The 18,949-nt window shown below is 46.1% G+C and overlaps 2 protein-coding genes across 2 annotated transcripts; both read right to left on the reverse strand.

The window, feature by feature from the left end:
• Positions 1 to 11,723: 11,723 nt before the first annotated feature.
• On the reverse strand, positions 11,724 to 13,724 carry LOC119292192 (tubulin beta-2 chain-like). The gene is made up of 3 exons (XM_037571023.1): positions 13,219 to 13,724; positions 12,815 to 13,084; positions 11,724 to 12,727 (listed from the first exon to the last, which is right to left on the reverse strand). Exons 1-3 carry the CDS (start codon positions 13,610 to 13,612, stop codon positions 12,042 to 12,044), a joined length of 1,350 nt encoding a protein of 449 aa, XP_037426920.1. The 5' UTR covers positions 13,613 to 13,724; the 3' UTR covers positions 11,724 to 12,041.
• Positions 13,725 to 17,400: 3,676 nt separating this feature from the next.
• Positions 17,401 to 18,675, reverse strand: LOC119292193 (transcription factor RAX2-like). The gene is made up of 3 exons (XM_037571025.1): positions 18,540 to 18,675; positions 18,038 to 18,167; positions 17,401 to 17,944 (listed from the first exon to the last, which is right to left on the reverse strand). Exons 1-3 carry the CDS (start codon positions 18,673 to 18,675, stop codon positions 17,401 to 17,403), a joined length of 810 nt encoding a protein of 269 aa, XP_037426922.1.
• Positions 18,676 to 18,949: the final 274 nt, after the last annotated feature.

Genomic DNA, 18,949 nt, shown 5'->3' on the forward strand with positions numbered 1-18,949 from the left:
TCGACATATTTTGTTCATACCTGACAACGAGTGTTGATTCCAGTTGATGGTCCTGCATGGATAGAGGCTGCATTTGAATACGGTTGATTTGTTCTTCTAGGCTGGAGAGTTCCTGCTGTAAAGGTTTCTTCTTTTTGCACCACACTTTCAGAGCACCTGCAAGATTGTTAGTACGAGCAGAAAAATTTCTGTTTGTACTAGAGGCCCAAGCATTCTTTGCAAAAGATTGAAAATCATTTTCTTTCAGCCACCAATTATCAAATTTGAAAGTTTGCTTAGGTTTTTTGTATTGACCTTCAGTGGTAATAAAGATAGGAGCATGATCGCTAAGAATAATAGGAAGATTCGGAACTTTAGTATGGGGAAACTCAACACACCAATCAGGATTAACTAATCCTCTATCAAGCCTTTCATAAGTAGGATTGGAAGAAAATCTTCTATTTGTCCAAGTATAAGCAGGCCCCGAAAATCCCAAATCAAAAAAACCACAGTTCTTGATCAAAGCACGAAAGGCATGCAAGCGACGATGATTCACATTAACATTACTTTTATCCATATCATACAAAAGCTCGTTAAGGTCTCCCATACATAATACAGGCTTGCCAGGATTATCATACACAAAATTAGAAATTTGATCCCAAATCACATCAGTTTGTCTATGATAAGGATCACCATAGATACAAACAAGCCCAAAATCCCTACCCGTAGCAATATGTACAACGTTTGCTAATATAACGTAGAAGGAAGCCGTATGCACATGAACTTGAAGCTCATCATTCCACATCAGCCAAAGACCACCAGAGGATCCTCTTGAAGGAACTACAATGCTATCACACATGTCAAAACGATTATTAAGATCTCGAGCTTTAACTTTGGAAGATTTAATTTCAGAAACAAATGTTACCTGAGCTTTTGTGGAGTGAATGAGCTTAGCGAGGTACGTCATTCTTTCATTGCCGAGGCCTCGCCCCATACCTCGGCAATTCCATGCAATTAGTCTCATGTTGACCGAGGCGCGTTAGGGCCATGCGCCGCTGCCCAGTCATAGTCCATAGACTCTCCCAATTGAACTTCCTCAATATCCATTCTGTTACTACCTCGAACAGTAGTAGGATCATCTTGATCTTGAACTGGAGTTGAGACTCCGGAAAGATTGCCAGGACGATCATCACCCATACCCACCTGGATATGGTGATCAAACACAACTGCACTAAGAGATGGCGAAGGAGATCGAAGTCTCGAATGGTCATATGATGCCCGAGGAGAAGTAGAGTGCTGTCCATGGATCCAAACGCGGCGACTCCCCTGTATATTGGCTTGGAAACTTGACAATCCACCTCCAGGAGGGATATCCCAGCGGCTGCCTCTTAATTTTGGCCTGCAACCAAGAACAGATGGAGGCCTCTCTGCAGCATGCACTTCCTGGTCCATTGGGAGGGCATCAGAGGAGAGGGAGCTTCTATCTTGAGCATTCTGTCGGGGAAAGCGTTTCTTTGGTGGTGGCGGAGGCGGGCCTAGAATGGAGGAGCATGGACGCTTAGAACTAGGATACAACTGAGGAGAACCATATAATTCAGAAGGATTTGGATTGGATTGGTGGCTATGGTTCTGGACAGAAATAGTAGGTGAAAGTTGAGCGTTGGAAATCGGCAAGGTAGTAATCGTAAAGGCCTGAGTGATTTGAGTTGCAGTTATGCCTTGCACACTGAGATTTTCAGGCAACAAAGCTGGAATAGAATGATCATGCTGAGAGGCAACTGCGGATCCTGTATCCTGTTTGTACCTATCATGTTGCTGGCGTAAGTGTGACCCAAACTTCTGGAGAATATTTGATTCTTCTCTAGGAGTGTAAGGTACCATATCCAAGGTCTGAGAGGGCTGGTATGATTGTCGTTCATGTACTGAAGCGTTCTCTGCATGTTGAGTGTTGATAGTTTGTCCTGAATCTATTTGCTGTTCAAATTGACTGGCAGCCATATTGATGTTTTGAGCCCCTTCAACAGCCACTGGTTGAATAGTGTCAGGATGGTTTCCATTAGATCCCCCCACAACCAGACCACATTGAGTCTGATCTCTGTCGTAAACATCAATTGGTATCTGGCTGCCACCATGGCAAATGTTATGTGACTCCTTTATAGTTGAAGTTTTAGTGTGAGAAGTTGAACCTTTCTGATGGTAGTTTCTGGCTAACTTGTCATTATCTTTTTCATTGCTGAATTCTGTTGGGCAAGCAACCGAAGTTGAGATTTTTCCTTTTGACTCCTCGGCAAATAAACGTTGGAATCTAGTAAGTTGAGGATTCTGATGTGAACTGAAAACTGGATTGAAAGAACTTCTATTTGCTGTATCAAACTGAGGAATGAGCTCTAGAGTATTGATCCATTCTCCAAATCTCTTTGATGGAACATCTGTAGTAGAAATTCCTCTTTTATGCCTGATTAAGATAATCTGATTCCTGAGAGGACATCCCTGAACATTGTGGAACATAATTCCACAGAAAGTGCAGATTCTCCCAATTTTCTCATAGAACAGATAAGCTAAGCCAGATGATTCATTTGGAAAGTTGACCATAATCCTATCCTTAATTGGACTATTAATCTGCAACCTAGCAGTACCCCACATATACTCTGCTTTAGCATATAACATACCCTGATGAAGTGGATGAAATTCAGATGGCTCTCCCACCTGTTCCAAAATACTTCTAAGCAATTGAATTGATCTGAAACTTCTTTGATCACCGTGTAACTGTGTTTAGTCTTAAAGAAAACTGTGTTTAGTCTTAGTGTCTTTTCCTTCTGTGATAGAGTGAACATTGTACTCGTACTTCATTTCTGCTGATAACACTGTTGGCAGCTGCATATAGGTAGAGTGGCAGTCGGCGCCAGTGTCTTCCGATCATCAAATCTGTTGATATGCATTGGGCGTGTAAGGGAGTGCGTTCTTGAGCTGAACCATATGCCCTTGCATAGTCTGGAAGGCAGTCTGTGGGAACCTGGGAGTGTGCTGCCATAGGAAGGAAGGCAAGAACAGCCTGAAGATTCAATCAAGGTCTGCCGGCGGTCGAACACGGCGCGCGCCGTGATCGATCTGCGGGGCGGGCGCTGTGCCATTCTCATCCAGCGAAGACCGATCTCCGCGCGCAAAATGATGTCCTTGAACCTTAGCGTCGTGGCTGATGTAACAGAGTCATTCGTGTCAATTGTGTGCTGCTTTGGACGACCACCAACCAATGTACCTGACGGAGATGCAACTGTGAATCGGGACATCATGTTGGTCTCAGGGATAAATGCCAGTGACTGATCATCCAGACCCATCGTTCCCCTACCTACAGAAACATCTGAGGTGATGAGCATCAGTGTAGTACGTAGTAGCAAGCTACACATATACTGCAGTCCACCAGAGCCTGATAACATCATATGCATATAATGAGCCTGACAACACAGACATGAGTAGGAGTGTGGTGCAGATGAAGAAACTCCATTGCTACATCTCCAAGTCATCTCAAACTTTTTCTTCTTCTTCTTTAGATCAGGCCATTGGATCTAGTTAGAGTAGGTGAATGCAGAGGTGGCGATGCATAGGAGGGATCTTGAGAGTTAATTGCAAAAGACCATCACATTTGGGGCATCGATTGCAGAAAACCACCTAGTTCCTAATTTTGTGCAAAAATCACCGCGTTTCTAGCAAACTTTTTGCAAATTGCACTGATCAGGCGATTTAGCTTGATTGATCACTTTCTGACAACTGGAATAGTGCGTGAGGTTCGTGCCAAATCTCAATTCATTTTGATATTCGAGTAGTTCTTGGAAAAAAAAAGACAAATTTGGGGTACATGAATCAGTGTATTGTTCAGGTCGTTATTTTTTTTTTGGCTGAGAGCTACTCTGATGTGCAAATGAGCTGAGATTTTGCACAGACCTCACGCACCGAAACATCTTTTATGCAGGAATAATTGAAATTTTTTTAGTATTTGTTTTAATTTTACTGTTCATAGGGTGCAAATGAGCCCAGCCTTAGAAATGGACATTTGAGAATTAACTAGTATGTACTAGGAGGCAGCCAGATCCTTATCATTAGCGACAAGAACAAGATGATAATGACCAGTCCAACAGATGTAATCTGTCAGCAAGTTGAGATCAGACCGGTCAAACGTGGGACAGCCTAATCTCTATCTCATGGCTCAACACTGCAGTGGCAGGGATAACTGCTCAGTTAGTAGCACTAAACTGTAGCCTGGTCCAGTGCTCCTGGTAATGATAGATTAGGGATGTGCGTGTGCCCCATACACTCAGCTTCTGCACCTGCACCTGCACATGGCGTCCATGTGATGTGGTCTGCCCAAGCAACGAGTCCAGTGTGGGCAGGCAGAGAGCAAGATCCATGAACAAGATGGAGTAACACCATCCATTGCTGCGTCTCCAAGTCATCTCATCGATCGAGATCGCGTCAGTGGATCTAGAGTAGATAGATGGCCACATGCATGCATATCAAGAATCTTGCTTGATGGCCTCACTCTTTCTGTAATGTGTCCGTGTGCATGATCCTGGAAGGCAGTAGCATAAATTAGTGCTGTTACCTGCTTGGAGATCAACCCAAAGACACAGAGGATAAGATAGAAGAATCGGAAGGTAGATGTACTCCCTCCGTTTCTTTTTACTCCGCGTATAAGTTTTGGTCAAAGTCGAACTACACAAAGTTTGACCAAATTTATATTAAAAAATATGAACATCTACAATACTTAAACTATATAATATGAAAATACATTTCATGATGCATCTGAAAATGTTGATTTCATATCGTGAATGTTGATATTTTTTAACATAAAGTTGTTAGATAAATTAGTCTTTAGGCTAATCAACGTATGGTCCTAATCTCAGACTAGATCAACAACTTTATGCGGAAGCGTACAAACTTACAGGTACTTGGCGATATCTCGATGCAGCCCCTGTGTAGCCCACGGCTGCACCTTTGTGTCTCCAGTGGCGAGGAGATGTTGGGGAAGAAGCAGCACGGTGGCGAGGATGACAGCAGGGTTGCCGCAGGCACAGCTCTGCGGTGGCCGGTGGTGGAGATGGCCTTCACATACCTCAGCACATATTCAGGATCGGCAGTTAGGTGGTTTAGATCGATATGTTGTTATCCATAATGAAAACCCCCTTTTCCTTATATATGTGTGTGTGCTGGGTACATGGGACCAAAACCAAACGTGTGGATGTGTGGTGTGCTTCCGATCATTGCACACCTGGGGTCAAAAGGCTCCCCTTTTCTCTCACGGTTTGTTTCAACCGTAGATTAATTCCAACATTCTCCCCCTTGATCGTAAGGTTAACAAACATCATAAGCCCATTCTTAATAGAAATAATATACCAAAGTAAGGTGTTCTAATGGCCAAAAGCTGTCATTAAACCTCAATACTTATAGTACACCATTCTATCTTGAAATGGATAACATATTACTTTATGGGAGTTGGTTTATTGAACGGTCCTCATTTTCAGGATCAAAAGGCTTTCCAGTAACCCCATGCCGGCAACATAATCATAAGTATGGGTGGCAAGCCTTCGATAAACGGATCCGTAAAACATTCAAATGTTCTCATACGCTCAACTTCAATAGCTTGATCCTGGATTCTATTTTTCACAACACTAAACATATTGTCAATGGCTTTGGCAAATGCCATTCAACTTGTTGTTACTCGCATAGAAAACTGCGTATCATATTGCAGTAGGTGGTTAAAAATATGTTGTCTACCACCATAATTTCGGGAATAAAATTTCTTGACATATAACCTGCCCAGTAGCCTCTTAACATGCCACATAATTAAATGCATATTTCTAATGCCATCAGTGTCATTAAGGAGCTTTTCCACAATATAACTCCATATGCAAGAATGAGGATGTAACGTAACGTGGAAACTTTAATATCCACATATCTCGCATAAACAATGTCTGAATAACACAAGATATCAAGGTTATCAAACTTCTCATTAGTGAGCATGTAAACTTTATTGCCTTGCATATCTACAAGGCTGTAGCGGTTTTTCTACTGGTCCATTTCTGGACTTACTTCTATATTTGCCAATTATCTCGATCACAAACAAGGGCACGTTCATACCTGAATACACATACTGCTTCTGACAACCGAAGCATAAAGGAATCGACGTTATCTGATCAGTTCATAATGGTTCCTTGGACACCGAAATGTCCACCTTTATTGCCCTTAACTTTAGTAGCAGGTAAGATAGAGTACTACCACTTAATATTTTCTTTCGTACTCTATCGATGTATGTCGGCATAATAAAATTTGTACTCCTTTCAGACCTATATCTTGGCAAAATTCAATACAAGCAAAGTATGAGGCATCACCAAGATCCTATGTCATAAATAGAAGATAAAAAAATTATTGGCTCGCCAAAAATATTCCATCTTCACAAGTTAGTAATCTTACTCCCCCTCATTTTATGGTACGAGAGGCCCAATGCTTGTATTATTTCATAATTGTATTTCTTTAGATAACATGCCTTATGTCAAACTTCTCCATGACGAAAACTTATGGTTGAGTCCTAAGACCATTCTTAACTTCGCCAACACAAGAGCATGTTATAATAACAATCCAAGCATCACAACAACTCGTTGAGTAAACTCTATTGAGTCCCATACATCATTAGAGCTCGTTATCACACAAGCCTCTAAGATGATCGTTCACACACATTATCAATCACTGGGTAATTGTTAAGTCTCAACATCAAGTGTTGCAATAGGCATTTTTTCTCAACTTACCTGATGCATATGAATAAAGATCTAATGGAGTTATCCTTAAGATTCATGTTCATACTCTCTAGGTTCCCCGATGATCACTTTATTTAAAGGATTTAAAAACATATCCAGAATCTTAATAATAATCATTTCAGTTCTAAACCACAACACCGTTGGGCTGAAGATGGAAAAGAACTTAAAGAGTAGTGACAAATGATTATAAACAACGTTAGTCAAAATATAACCACAAGCCACATGATACTAACAAACTTGCCACTTGAGTGAAGTGTCACATATGATTATAAATGACGTTGGTCATATATAATCAACATGTTACATCATGATGGTCATTAGACTAGCAAGCTTGCCACTTTAGCATTCATGTGTGCTTTGTAATGTTCATAAGGGACTAAGTACACGCTAACATGATAAAGGAGTCATTTTTCATTCATTCTTCTAAATAAGATTTGTTGGATCTTAATTAGAGAACCAACATTAGAATGTGCTTTTCATACATTCTCCAACCAAGACTTCTCGTTGGTTCCATCTTAATTAGAGAATTGAGATACATAGTTTGCTTAGTTGTACATGCTATAATCTAAGTAGGAGAAGTGAACGCGATATATCATATTGAATGAGACTTCTAGCCTCCCCCTCGAAATGTGGTCTAAAACCACAATTTTGATGAGGTCTCATTAATTACACTTCTCTTGCATACTCAATTATAACATAGCATCTAATCTTTACAAAAGATTCAATTAGTGAAAACATAATTCGTCTCACCATAAGGTGGGACTAACATTACATAATTGGAGTTGACTTAATAACATATAAGATAACGGCATCTATTTGAGAGACCAAATCAAGGTTTCCCAATAACTAGGAGCATGAACAAAGCATCATCAATAAGATGAAAAATTAAGTCATCTCCAAAAACTAGTGGAATAAATCCAATGGTTTTGACTTTAATCTCCTTTGCATTAGTGATGTGCATGATGGCACATGCGTCCTCTCCCAATGTTTGTCTTATCATCATGATTAACATCCTTCAACCTTAATGGCAGAAAAACATTGGGAGATTCCTTACATGAGACAATGATCTCCACTCTTGATGTGGAAAAGTTATTTACATAAGGTTCTTCTATGCCAAACAGAAGTTTGACATCATTATTATTGCTGGAAAAGAGGAGACAACTTTATGATCATCATAACAAAAAATCATGCATGAACTAACCATGCAATGGCATGAATAAAAACATGCTTAATTTTTATTCTAATTTGTATCACCGTTGGGAAGATAACAAAAAAGAACCTTACTCATTCGTAAATGACACATGAAAAACATAATCAATAAGAATATCATCATATGCCATTAGAACGCTTGCTCATTAAATCTCTAATCAAAACTTCTCGTTGGTTCCATTTTGACTAGGGAGATGTAAAATCTCGTAATGACCAACAAGAACTACGACTACATTAATTGCCATCATTAACATAAAGTAACATCATAATATAATCGTGTGTGCCATGAGGCACTATGATGCCTTTTGACACTAAATCTCACAACGATAATATAAATATTGAACTTGAGTGTCAAAATTATCGTTAGAATTGTCAATGACATACAATGAAAATGACATTTGAATTAACATATAAATAGGAATGTCCCTCCCACCGAGTAATCATTAAAGAGGGCATTCAGAGTGAAAATGTCATAAATATAAATGCCATTGCCAACATTAAAATTGACATTAACATTATCGTCAGGTTATCATAAGATTAAAATAATAAAATTTGGACATAAAGTTACATAATAATTCATGAAATAATAATATTTGACAAATTATGATGGTCAAATGAATGGCAACATGTACTTTGGATAGATTTCATAAAAATGTCATATAATGACTAGGATATTGCATATCACATAAAATTCTTTAAACAACATTTATTTGGTTAGAAAATCAATCATAACTTTATCAATACTATTTTGGTTAATTATGCTTATTTCAACAGTGCATATCTTAATTTCAATATAAAATGAATCAACATAAACCTTAGTATTGTTCAAGGAGCACACATGCCCAACATTATTAGATGCATAGTGCGACGCGGAAAACCGCACCACGCATTAGCATTTTTGTTGAGGTGACTTTAGTCCGTTAGTGATGATCACATCATTACGGAATAACATTATCATAAAATCAACATAAAATTCATGTTTGATATCCAAAAAAAAATTATTCATAAATTTTTTAAGTTGAACATAACTGTGCAAAAAAAAAATATCATCTCATAATTCAACATTGACATGCTATTAAAGAGAGATTACCACTGAAAGTAAATGACATCATAATCTCATATCATATTTCTCCTTTAAAATCAGGGCATTTTCTAACTTAATTAGTACATAAGACATAACTTAAAAAAAACTGCATAAAGGGCACTTTTAAAAAAAATGAGTAATTCATTATAGATATTGGCCACATCATTCTTAGATTAAATATCAAATTTAAAAAAATCCTACATCAAATATATTTAAATGATACTCATCATCAAATTTCATGTGTTAAAAGTACCCCAAAAAAGGTTTATTCTGAAAACCTAAAACATAATTTACAACATAATTTTCTAGATATTTTCATTTTAAAGCAGCGCAACACATTTTGAGAATGATCATAATACATAAAAGCACTTAATAAAAGGAAAATGCAAAGAACATTAAATTTTGCCCATGATACCCACGGTAGCCTTTCATTGATTTGCCCAGGAGAAAAATTCTCAGGGAAAAAGAAAAATCTCCCAGGGCCTGGACAACTTAGGCCTCAACCACCGGTCAGATTATGCCCTTTATCCACTCGAAAGCCCAGCAGCTAGCCTGGGCGCCGACCTCAGCCGTCCGATTCAGTGGACGGTCCGTATCATCCCAGCCGGAACAAAGCAGGTTGCCGGTCAAACCCTACCTCATTCCCCACTTTCTCCCCGAAATCTCCGCTCGCCTCTATGAGAGAAAACGGCGACCGCTTCGGCGGCGCCGCGCAGCAGAAGCATGGCGGCGTGCCGGCTCCGTTCGCCGGAGAAGCTTACTGCGGACCAACGCCGTGTGCTTCCTCGTCGAACGGTGGCGACCACGCTGCACGCGCATGGACCGGAGGAGCACATCTCGCCGGCGGGCGCCGGCGCAATCTTTGGTGGTGACGGCGGCGAGCAAACGCACGGAGCGTTGGCTGCGCGCGTCCATTAGAGAGGCGATCGGCCAGGCGCATCATTCCGGCCGTCGTCCCGAAGGACGACGTCCTTCTTGCCATGGTGAGTACGCACGTTGGCCGGCAACAACAACACAAGTCCCAGTCCCTCTTTCCTTTTTTAATGTTGATCTGGGCTGGGATTTGGGGATTAGGGGAAGATTGCCATTCGGATTTCTTTGATTTCTTGCGATTTCCCCTCCTTCTCACTGCTAATCGAGCCAATACCTTTTTACTTCATATTAACTTGATTCGGATCAAGGCTTTATAACCATGAACATTAACAATTAAAATTTATGTGCTATCAGAAAAACTGCTAGCTACTGATCATAGCATTAACATGACATAGGGGCAAAAATAAGAGATGCACTTGATCAATCAGGACTACCACATCATTAACCGAAAACCATCATCTTAGATCAATTAGGCCATTTAACTTGGAATTAACGTTTGGAAGGCCTAATTTGTGTTCTAGCCAGATTAGATAGGCTCGAGATACCAATGTTAGATAAATTAGCCTTTAGGCTAATCAACGTATGGTCCTAATCTCAGACTAGATCAACAACTTTATGCGGAAGCGTACAAACTTACAGGTACTTGGCGATATCTCGATGCAGCCCCTGTGTAGCCCACGGCTGCACCTTTGTGTCTCTAGTGGCGAGGAGATGTTGGGGAAGAAGCAGCACGGTGGCGAGGATGACAGCAGGGTTGCCGCAGGCACAGCTCTGCGGTGGCCGGTGGTGGAGATGGCCTTCACATACCTCAGCACATATTCAGGATCGGCAGTTAGGTGGTTTAGATCGATATGTTGTTATCCATAATGAAAACCCCCTTTTCCTTATATATGTGTGTGTGCTGGGTACATGGGACCAAAACCAAACGTGTGGATGTGTGGTGTGCTTCCGATCATTGCACACCTGGGGTCAAAAGGCTCCCCTTTTCTCTCACGGTTTGTTTCAACCGTAGATTAATTCCAACAAAAGTTACTCAAACTATGCAAAGCTTGACTTTGACCAAACCTTATATGCAGACAAAAAAGAAACGGAGGGAGTATAAAATTAGCTCAGAAACAGAGCAGCAGCGGGATGAACAAGGTGATGACCGGTCAAACGGACAGAATCTCACAGCAACTTGAGATAAGACCAGTCAAACCTAGAACAACTTAGTATACAAGTCTGATCTAGACAAGTAATTTGGGACGGAGGAAATAGTAAATGATGCATAGATCTATCCCGTGCACAGGGGAGTTTGTAAACCAATGCGGAACGGGGAAAAGGAGCAACTTTGCTGCCCGGCAAAGCGTGCTGTGCTGCGACACATGCGTCCATGTGATGCCATCTGCCCAACCAACCAGTCAATGCTGGCCATCACCAACTGTTACTGTGGTGCAGCGTGCAGAGAACAAGATCCATGGATGGACAACTCCAACCAGACACTGCTGGCATATGTGTACTGCAACTGCAAGCAATAATATGTAAACACTGGAACAGCAAGGTAGTGTGCAACAATCTGTCATCATCAAGCTCAAGGAACCATAATACCATTTGCAGATCGACAGCAACGGCTAGTGAAAGAAGAAGAAAGAAACTAGTGGTGCTCGCATTTCATTTCACATCATGAGACAGGACAAGATCTAGAGCATACTACCACAAATCATAGACTGAAATCAGACACGAGCAACTCCCGAATTGCATTAAGATTTAACACGATAATTAGATGAAGAGCATACCACAAATCATGAACTGAAATCAGACACGAGCAACTTCAGATTACATTAGATTTGAACATGATAGTGAAGACACTGGACACCACTAGTAGAACGCAACAGGGCGTTGCTGCTTGCACATTCCACAGCAATTGTGCCATAGGTTATAGTACCAACCAAGCTATCTCATCAGCAACCACCCTTCCATGAGTTTTCTGCTCCTCAACAACAGCACCCACCAAGAAAGACAGAAGAGCACTACTACACAAGCCTAAAGCAATCATCAAATTAACATGAGAAAAGAACCGATAATCGTACGCAGTAGTACTTGGTTGATCTCTAGCCCTGGAGGTCGGCGTCGTCGTCCTCGAGCTCGTCCTCGTACTCGCCCTCCTCGTCGGCGGTGGCGTCCTGGTACTGCTGGTACTCGGAGACGAGGTCGTTCATGTTGCTCTCGGCCTCGGTGAACTCCATCTCGTCCATGCCCTCGCCCGTGTACCAGTGCAGGAACGCCTTGCGCCGGAACATGGCCGTGAACTGCTCGCTCACGCGCCGGAACATCTCCTGGATGGACGTCGAGTTGCCGATGAAGGTGGAGGCCATCGTGAGGCCCGTGGGCGGGATGTCGCACACCGTCGACTTTACGTTGTTGGGGATCCACTCCACGAAGTAGCTCGAGTTCTTGTTCTGCACGTTCAGCATCTGCTCGTCCACCTCCTTGGTGCTCATCTTGCCCCGGAACATGGCCGAGGCCGTCAGGTACCGCCCGTGGCGCGGGTCGGCCGCGCACATCATGTTCTTGGCGTCCCACATCTGCTGGGTGAGCTCCGGCACGGTGAGCGCGCGGTACTGCTGGCTGCCGCGCGAGGTGAGCGGCGCGAAGCCCACCATGAAGAAGTGCAGCCGCGGGAACGGGATGAGGTTCACGGCCAGCTTGCGCAGGTCCGAGTTGAGCTGCCCCGGGAAGCGCAGGCAGCAGGTGACCCCGCTCATGGTGGCCGAGATGAGGTGGTTCAGGTCGCCGACTGTTTATTCATTGTTTGATTCTTGAGGTCAGCAATCATCAAACGACAAGAACGCAAATGCTACAGAAATGGAGGAATGCTTCTTACAGCTCGGGGTTGTGAGCTTGAGGGTGCGGAAGCAGATGTCGTAGAGCGCCTCGTTGTCGAGCACCATGCACTCGTCGGCGTTCTCGACGAGCTGGTGCACGGAGAGGGTGGCGTTGTAGGGCTCGACGACGGTGTCGGAGACCTTGGGCGAGGGGAAGACGGAGAAGGTGAGCATCATGCGGTCCGGGTACTCCTCCCGGATCTTGGAGATGAGCAGCGTGCCCATGCCGGACCCGGTGCCGCCGCCCAGCGAGTGGCACACCTGAAAACCTGCCATGCCCGCACAGATCCGTCAGCCACCATTTCTCATTTCTCTACCGCCCCAGATCTACGCCGCCGGCGCGGAGGACGGACGAACGGAACAGAGGAACGGAGAAAGGGGAAGAAGAAAAGAAAGCAGAGACCTTGGAGGCAGTCGCAGTTCTCGGCCTCCTTGCGGACGACGTCGAGGACGGAGTCGATGAGCTCGGCGCCCTCGGTGTAGTGGCCCTTGGCCCAGTTGTTGCCGGCGCCGGACTGGCCGAAGACGAAGTTGTCGGGGCGGAAGATGCCGCCGTAGGGGCCGGAGCGGACGGAGTCCATGGTCCCCGGCTCGAGGTCCATGAGCACGGCGCGCGGCACGAAGCGGCCGCAGGAGGCCTCGTTGTAGTAGACGTTGACGCGCTCGAGCTGCAGGTCGGTGTCGCCGGCGTAGCGGCCGGTGGGGTCGATCCCGTGCTCCGCGCACACCACCTCCCAGAACTTGGCCCCGATCTGGTTCCCGCACTGCCCGCCCTGGATGTGCAGGATCTCCCTCATCTCCCCTTTCCTTCCCTTCCCTTCCCTTCCCTTCCCTTCGGAGGACGGACGGCGGCGAGGTGCGGTGCGGCGGCGCCGGTGGGGGGTGGGGGGTTGGGGAATTGGAGCAAGAGGGGGATGGCGTTAGTGGGGTGGTAGGGTTTGGTGGGGCGGGATTTATAGAGGGCTGACGGCGTTAGTTTGAGGGGGAGTTCGAATTTTGAAAATTTGGGGGGAGAAAAGAGGCGATTTTGCGTGGGGCGGCCGCCGGCCGGGTCCCTCGTGGTAACGGTTACTTCTTGGTTTGGGTGGACGGTCCCATGGGGAGGTGAAATTTGTTGACTGCTTCATCATGGTGAAACTCAACAAAGTCAAGGGCACTTGAAATCATTTGAACCTGTGGTACGTACCAAATCCCTTTCGTCGATTTTGCACGAAGCAGCGAGGTGAAGTCGACAGGGACAACGGAAATCAAGAGGTGAGGGATTTAGGGGGATGGCTGGGTCGGCGGTTGGGGAAGGGCGGGGCGGCGAGGCGGAGCGCGAGGGTGGAAGGAGGTGGTTACTAATTCGACCAACCAAAAAAAAAACAGATTGGAATATGCTAGCAAGTGCTTATTAATTCTACAAACCCAAAAAATTCTCCGTCCAGAAAGCATTTGGAATTCTACAAACCCAAAAAAATTCTCCGTCCAGAAAGCATTTGGGATCTGCTAGCAACCAAGTGCTCTCTCCGTTCGTTTTTATAAGACGTTTTGAACAGCTAGCTTTGAACTACTTTGGCGCTGCCTAAATTGTCTAAAACGTCTTATAAAAGTGAACAGAGGAAGTAAAGCATATTGTTATCTGCTAGCCATAGAGAATGTAATCAGATAGCACAGGAGCAAGCTTAGTTTAGCTAGATTTAATCCTCCAATGTTTGGTTAGAAGATGCCCCTGAGGCTATTACCTCCAGGCTTGTAAATGGTTCTACTATTCTCGTGATTGTTTAAAGTAGATTTTGAAGTGTCAAAAGCAAAAGTAAAACATACTTCCTCCATTCCTAAATACTTATCTTTTTAGAGATTTCAAATGAACTAGCATATACGGATGTATATAGACATATTTTAAAATGTAGATTCACTCATTTTGCTCCGTATGTAGTTATTTATTGAAATCTCTAGAAAGACAAATATTTAGGAACGGAGGGAGTAATATGTTCAGCAGACAATCATACGAGTACAACACAGAATGAATTAGAACATCTACATCCGGACGCCTCAAACCAGTCTCAAACGTCTGGGCAGGTGGACCGGTCATCTACAAGTAAAAAAAATGACACACCCGGACGCCAAAAATCGGCCTCAAATGCTCGGGCTGTCTGGCGCCCATCATATCCAGCCGAAATGTAGGGTGGATATGGGACAACCCAAATATAGGGCGGATATGGGGCAACCCAAAAGTAGGGTGGATATGGGACGGCTCGGGCGCGCCTGCCATGTCAGCGCGACCCACTACCGCCCCCAGTCCGTCCCCACAAAATAACGTAATCCGGAAACCCTACCCTCACTTCGATCCGCTCAAACTCCATCTCTTCTCCTCCCTTCTCCGATTCAATCCAATCTAGTCGCCAACAAGCATGTCGAGCTCCGGCAACCGCTTTGACGATGTCATCGATGTCGACGAGGAGCCGGCCCTCCGCATTGCGCTAGATCGGTCACGGGTGGAAATGGGGGTAGTTCGGGATCTGCTCTGCCGCTGCTCGCCCGCCAGCGCAGCGCGGACGTCGGAGCTGGTCCATCTTGGCCCGCATGCAGCTCCACGAGGGCTGCTCAATCCGTGTCTCCCCTCCATCGTCCACGTGCCCCACCGGCCGCTGCTCCGCAAGGGTAGCGGTGGGTTCTAGTGCCCGCTCCACTGCCCTCGCGGACATGCATGTCGGAATAGGAGGTATGCGCCGCACGCCGCGAGAGGCGGCGGGTAAGGGGTGGGGGAGGTGGTGGAGCAATCCATTTGCCACTGCCAGGGACGCCGAACGAGGAGGAGCGGCTCCTTGCTTTGTTCTACAGCCGGTCACTTATGATGGCACAGACGGACTCTCGTCGGCTCCGGAGGAAGAACGCCAAGGCGCTCCGGCTAGCCATTGAGCAATCTGAACGCAAGGCCACGGAGGCAGTGACAGAGACGACGAGGGTGTCCAAGCTCAAGCGGCAACAGGACCGGGTCATCTGGCGTATGAAAGGCTTCATCGCCATCTCCAATTCTTCCTCTGACGATGACAACCACGACTTCGACTCTGACGATCCACCACCTATCGCGGACGCCTACAGATGGGCTGACAATCGGAAGGGCAAAGAGTCGAGGAGGAAGTGGTGGAGCTCCACCATCTCTGTCTTTAATTTTAAGTTCTGGTAATTCTACTTAAAACTTGACCATCGTTTATGTGGATATGTGAAATTTGACGACCTTTTGGTGATCGAATGTGCATTTCTATGTTCGATTCTATGTCCGTTTGATGATCTATGTTGTTTAGTTCTATGTTGCATGTTTTAGTATAGATATAGGGTACCGAATATGAAATACATGGATGGGGACGACAGAAATTGAGGAGTGCCTGCGGACGCGCCGGGTGCGTCCGCAGGCATTTAAGAGCATCTACAGGCGGCAAATCCGACCCCTCAAACGCTCGGACGGTGACCAGTTACGCCTCAAATATTTGATTCTACAATCAGATACCTCAAATCCATATTATTACATGCAACGTAAACCGATCTTTAAGCGGAGCTCGTCCGGCTTCGTCGTGCCCACGTCCGGCGACCAGATGCGCTCCACAGAGTGTTGGTCCAGTTGCTAGCAAGGTGGAGTAGGGTATGGGACATGAGCTGGCTCACGAGACTCAAGGCGTCTTTGTCTCCCATGTCCTACTCTTCATCGTCGGAGCCTAGAGCCCGAAGCCCAAACGGTGCCAATGGACGTCTGATCTATGATAGATTCGTCCTGGGACAAGCTGGCGACATCCACCACCATGCGGCGGCTCCCAGACTGGTGCACCATAAGGGGTGCCAGAGAATGCGACTTCGCCTCGCCGATGTCCACCTCCACGATGGCCGCCGCCGCCTCCCGCGCCCGCTACCTCGCACGGCGGGCATGCCGCCATGTTTGCGTCGGACGACGTCCATGGTGCATCCATGGCTCCTCGCGCCAACGGACGGGTTGCGTGTCCGCCATCGCATTCGGACGCCATACAGACCGCACCACCTCCCGTGAGCGCACTGATGTCACACCTATCGTCGGATCCATGCGCCATTTGGACGGATGCAATGGATTCCCGACAGAAGGAGTCCGAGCGCTGCCTCGCACGGGCCTCCTCCCCAGAGCGGCAGAGCACAAGCTGGACGGCCATCTCCTCCTCGAGGCCGCGTGGGATGAGCTCGGACTCGACGGAACTGGAGGTGTAGGTCTCGGATCCGCTGCTCGCCATGCCGTAGAAAGCTGGAGATCGCCGGACGGAAGTTTGAGTGGCAGAGAAAAGTGAAGGGAAGTGGAGTCAAGTGGCTAGGGTTTGGTCCGTCGGGTGGATGGGGAGCAATATATGTGGGGTCGGGTGGACCAACATGGGTCGGAGACAACGTAGAGCCCGGGCGTCTCATATCTGCCCCAGATTTAGGCTGCACATAAAGGGTGTCGGTCAGTCCAGACGTTTGAGGCCCGTTTGAGTCATCCGTCTTCTTGTGCCGCGATTCTTAGTAGAACCTAGAACCTAGAACCCCAATTCGTTCAGAATCCGTTTTTATCACGCGCTACTTCAGAACCTAGAACCCCAATTCGTTCCTAGTAGTAGAGTAACCCTTCCTTCCCGATGATCTCGTCGTAAGACGAGGCCAGCAAGTCTTGGAAAGACGTCGCCCCGAATGCGTGAGCAGCGCAAGGATCGTCAAGTTCAACGACCATGCTGCTCCCGCGAGACTCCGGCAAGAATTCTTTGTCATCCACGGGCGACGTAGCGGTGCTGACGCCGGCAGAACTTGCACCAGCCGTCGGTGTCGATGACAACGACGACGACGACGATGGCGACCTCACGTCCCCGGTCGTGGGCTGCTGCTGGATGAGCCCCATGAGCTCGGCGTACAGCTCCTCCGATCTGTGGGTGAGCTCTCCGCCGTCGTCAACCGTGGCGAGGGCGGGCTCGTCGAGAGGAGGAGGGAGGAGGGGGGATTCATCGGCGTCGGAGGCGGAAGAGCTGTCCGTGGCCGCGGTAGGAGGAGTTGGTGACGGCGCCATGGCCAGCAGGTGCCTCTTCTTGAGCTTGGTGTTCCAGTGGTTCTTGACGTCGTTGTCCGTTCGGCCGGGGAGCTTGGCGGCGATCACGGACCACCTGATGACATGAGTTCAGCTGCCAGAGCCAGACTAATGTTTACGAGTAACAAAGAGATGCATGCAGCGCATGCAGCTAGCTAGCTATATATACTTGCTTCCGATGTCGCCGTAGAGGGACAGAATGAGGCTGTCCTCCTCGTCGGTGAAGCGGCCGTGCCGGAGCGCCGGGCGGAGGTAGTTGAGCCACCGTAGGCGGCAGCTCTTGCCGCAGCGGTTAAGCCCTGATGATCCATGCAGGCATACACAAACCAAATGATTAATCACAAAGGGAAGATGATGTAATTTCTGTTATGTTTGAAGTGCTTTGTACTTCTGTCAACTTTTATAATACATCCAAATCACTTTCAGACAAAAAAAAATCATCCATGCCAATCCAGGCTGTGAGCAAACATTCTCATGATGTCAGGATACGCTTAATTAAATTCAAATGAAAATTTCTGTCCTTTGGCTGAAATGAAAACCTAAATGACCGAATTTCAGTGAAATTCGGTGATTTAGCGTAATCGCTGAAATATTTCTCAGACTGAAATTCAAAACCGTCTGCAGACACAAGCACAAATCAATAGTAGGAGTGGTGAGAGCAAATTAACGACCTGCTTTGTGTGGTAGCGTCATCCAGTTGCCGGCATTGGCGAACCTCTTGACGAAGCCGGTGAGGATGGCGTCCTCCTCCCGCGACCATGCCCCCCGCTTCACGCTCCGCCTGTCGCAGCACGACGACCTCCCCATCCCCTCCCCGGAGGAGGCACACCGGCACAATGCACGGACCAGCTGAGGTGAGAGTTTCAGGTCGTCTCCGTGTGTCTTCTCCCGGCCGGCAAGGAAATGAACGGGCTATATATATATATATATACACGATCGATTGAGAACCAACGGCCCTGCTGCACCGAGCAAGTTGACCAAGCATATTTTGTATAAGTATATATATGACCCTGGAATGCACAAGACCTAATTAACAATCATCCCAAGCTAGGCTTTCATTTACATCCATCGATTAATCATG

The sequence above is a fragment of the Triticum dicoccoides genome, chromosome 4B, assembly GCF_002162155.2.
Source record: "Triticum dicoccoides isolate Atlit2015 ecotype Zavitan chromosome 4B, WEW_v2.0, whole genome shotgun sequence".
NCBI classification, from domain to species: domain Eukaryota; kingdom Viridiplantae; phylum Streptophyta; class Magnoliopsida; order Poales; family Poaceae; genus Triticum; species Triticum dicoccoides.

Excerpts from the sequence above, each read along its gene's own strand:
- LOC119292193 (XM_037571025.1), bottom strand. The coding sequence starts at position 18,675 with ATGGGGAGGTCGTCGTGCTGCGACAGGCGGAGCGTGAAGCGGGGGGCA. Across the intron at positions 18,168-18,539 it reads GACGCTACCACACAAAGCAG|GGCTTAACCGCTGCGGCAAG; the intron begins GTCGTTAATTTG and ends ATGGATCATCAG. Across the intron at positions 17,945-18,037 it reads TACGGCGACATCGGAAGCAA|GTGGTCCGTGATCGCCGCCA; the intron begins GTATATATAGCT and ends TCATGTCATCAG.
- LOC119292192 (XM_037571023.1), bottom strand. The coding sequence starts at position 13,612 with ATGAGGGAGATCCTGCACATCCAGGGCGGGCAGTGCGGGAACCAGATC. Across the intron at positions 13,085-13,218 it reads GAACTGCGACTGCCTCCAAG|GTTTTCAGGTGTGCCACTCG; the intron begins GTCTCTGCTTTC and ends CGGGCATGGCAG. Across the intron at positions 12,728-12,814 it reads CAAGCTCACAACCCCGAGCT|TCGGCGACCTGAACCACCTC; the intron begins GTAAGAAGCATT and ends ATGAATAAACAG.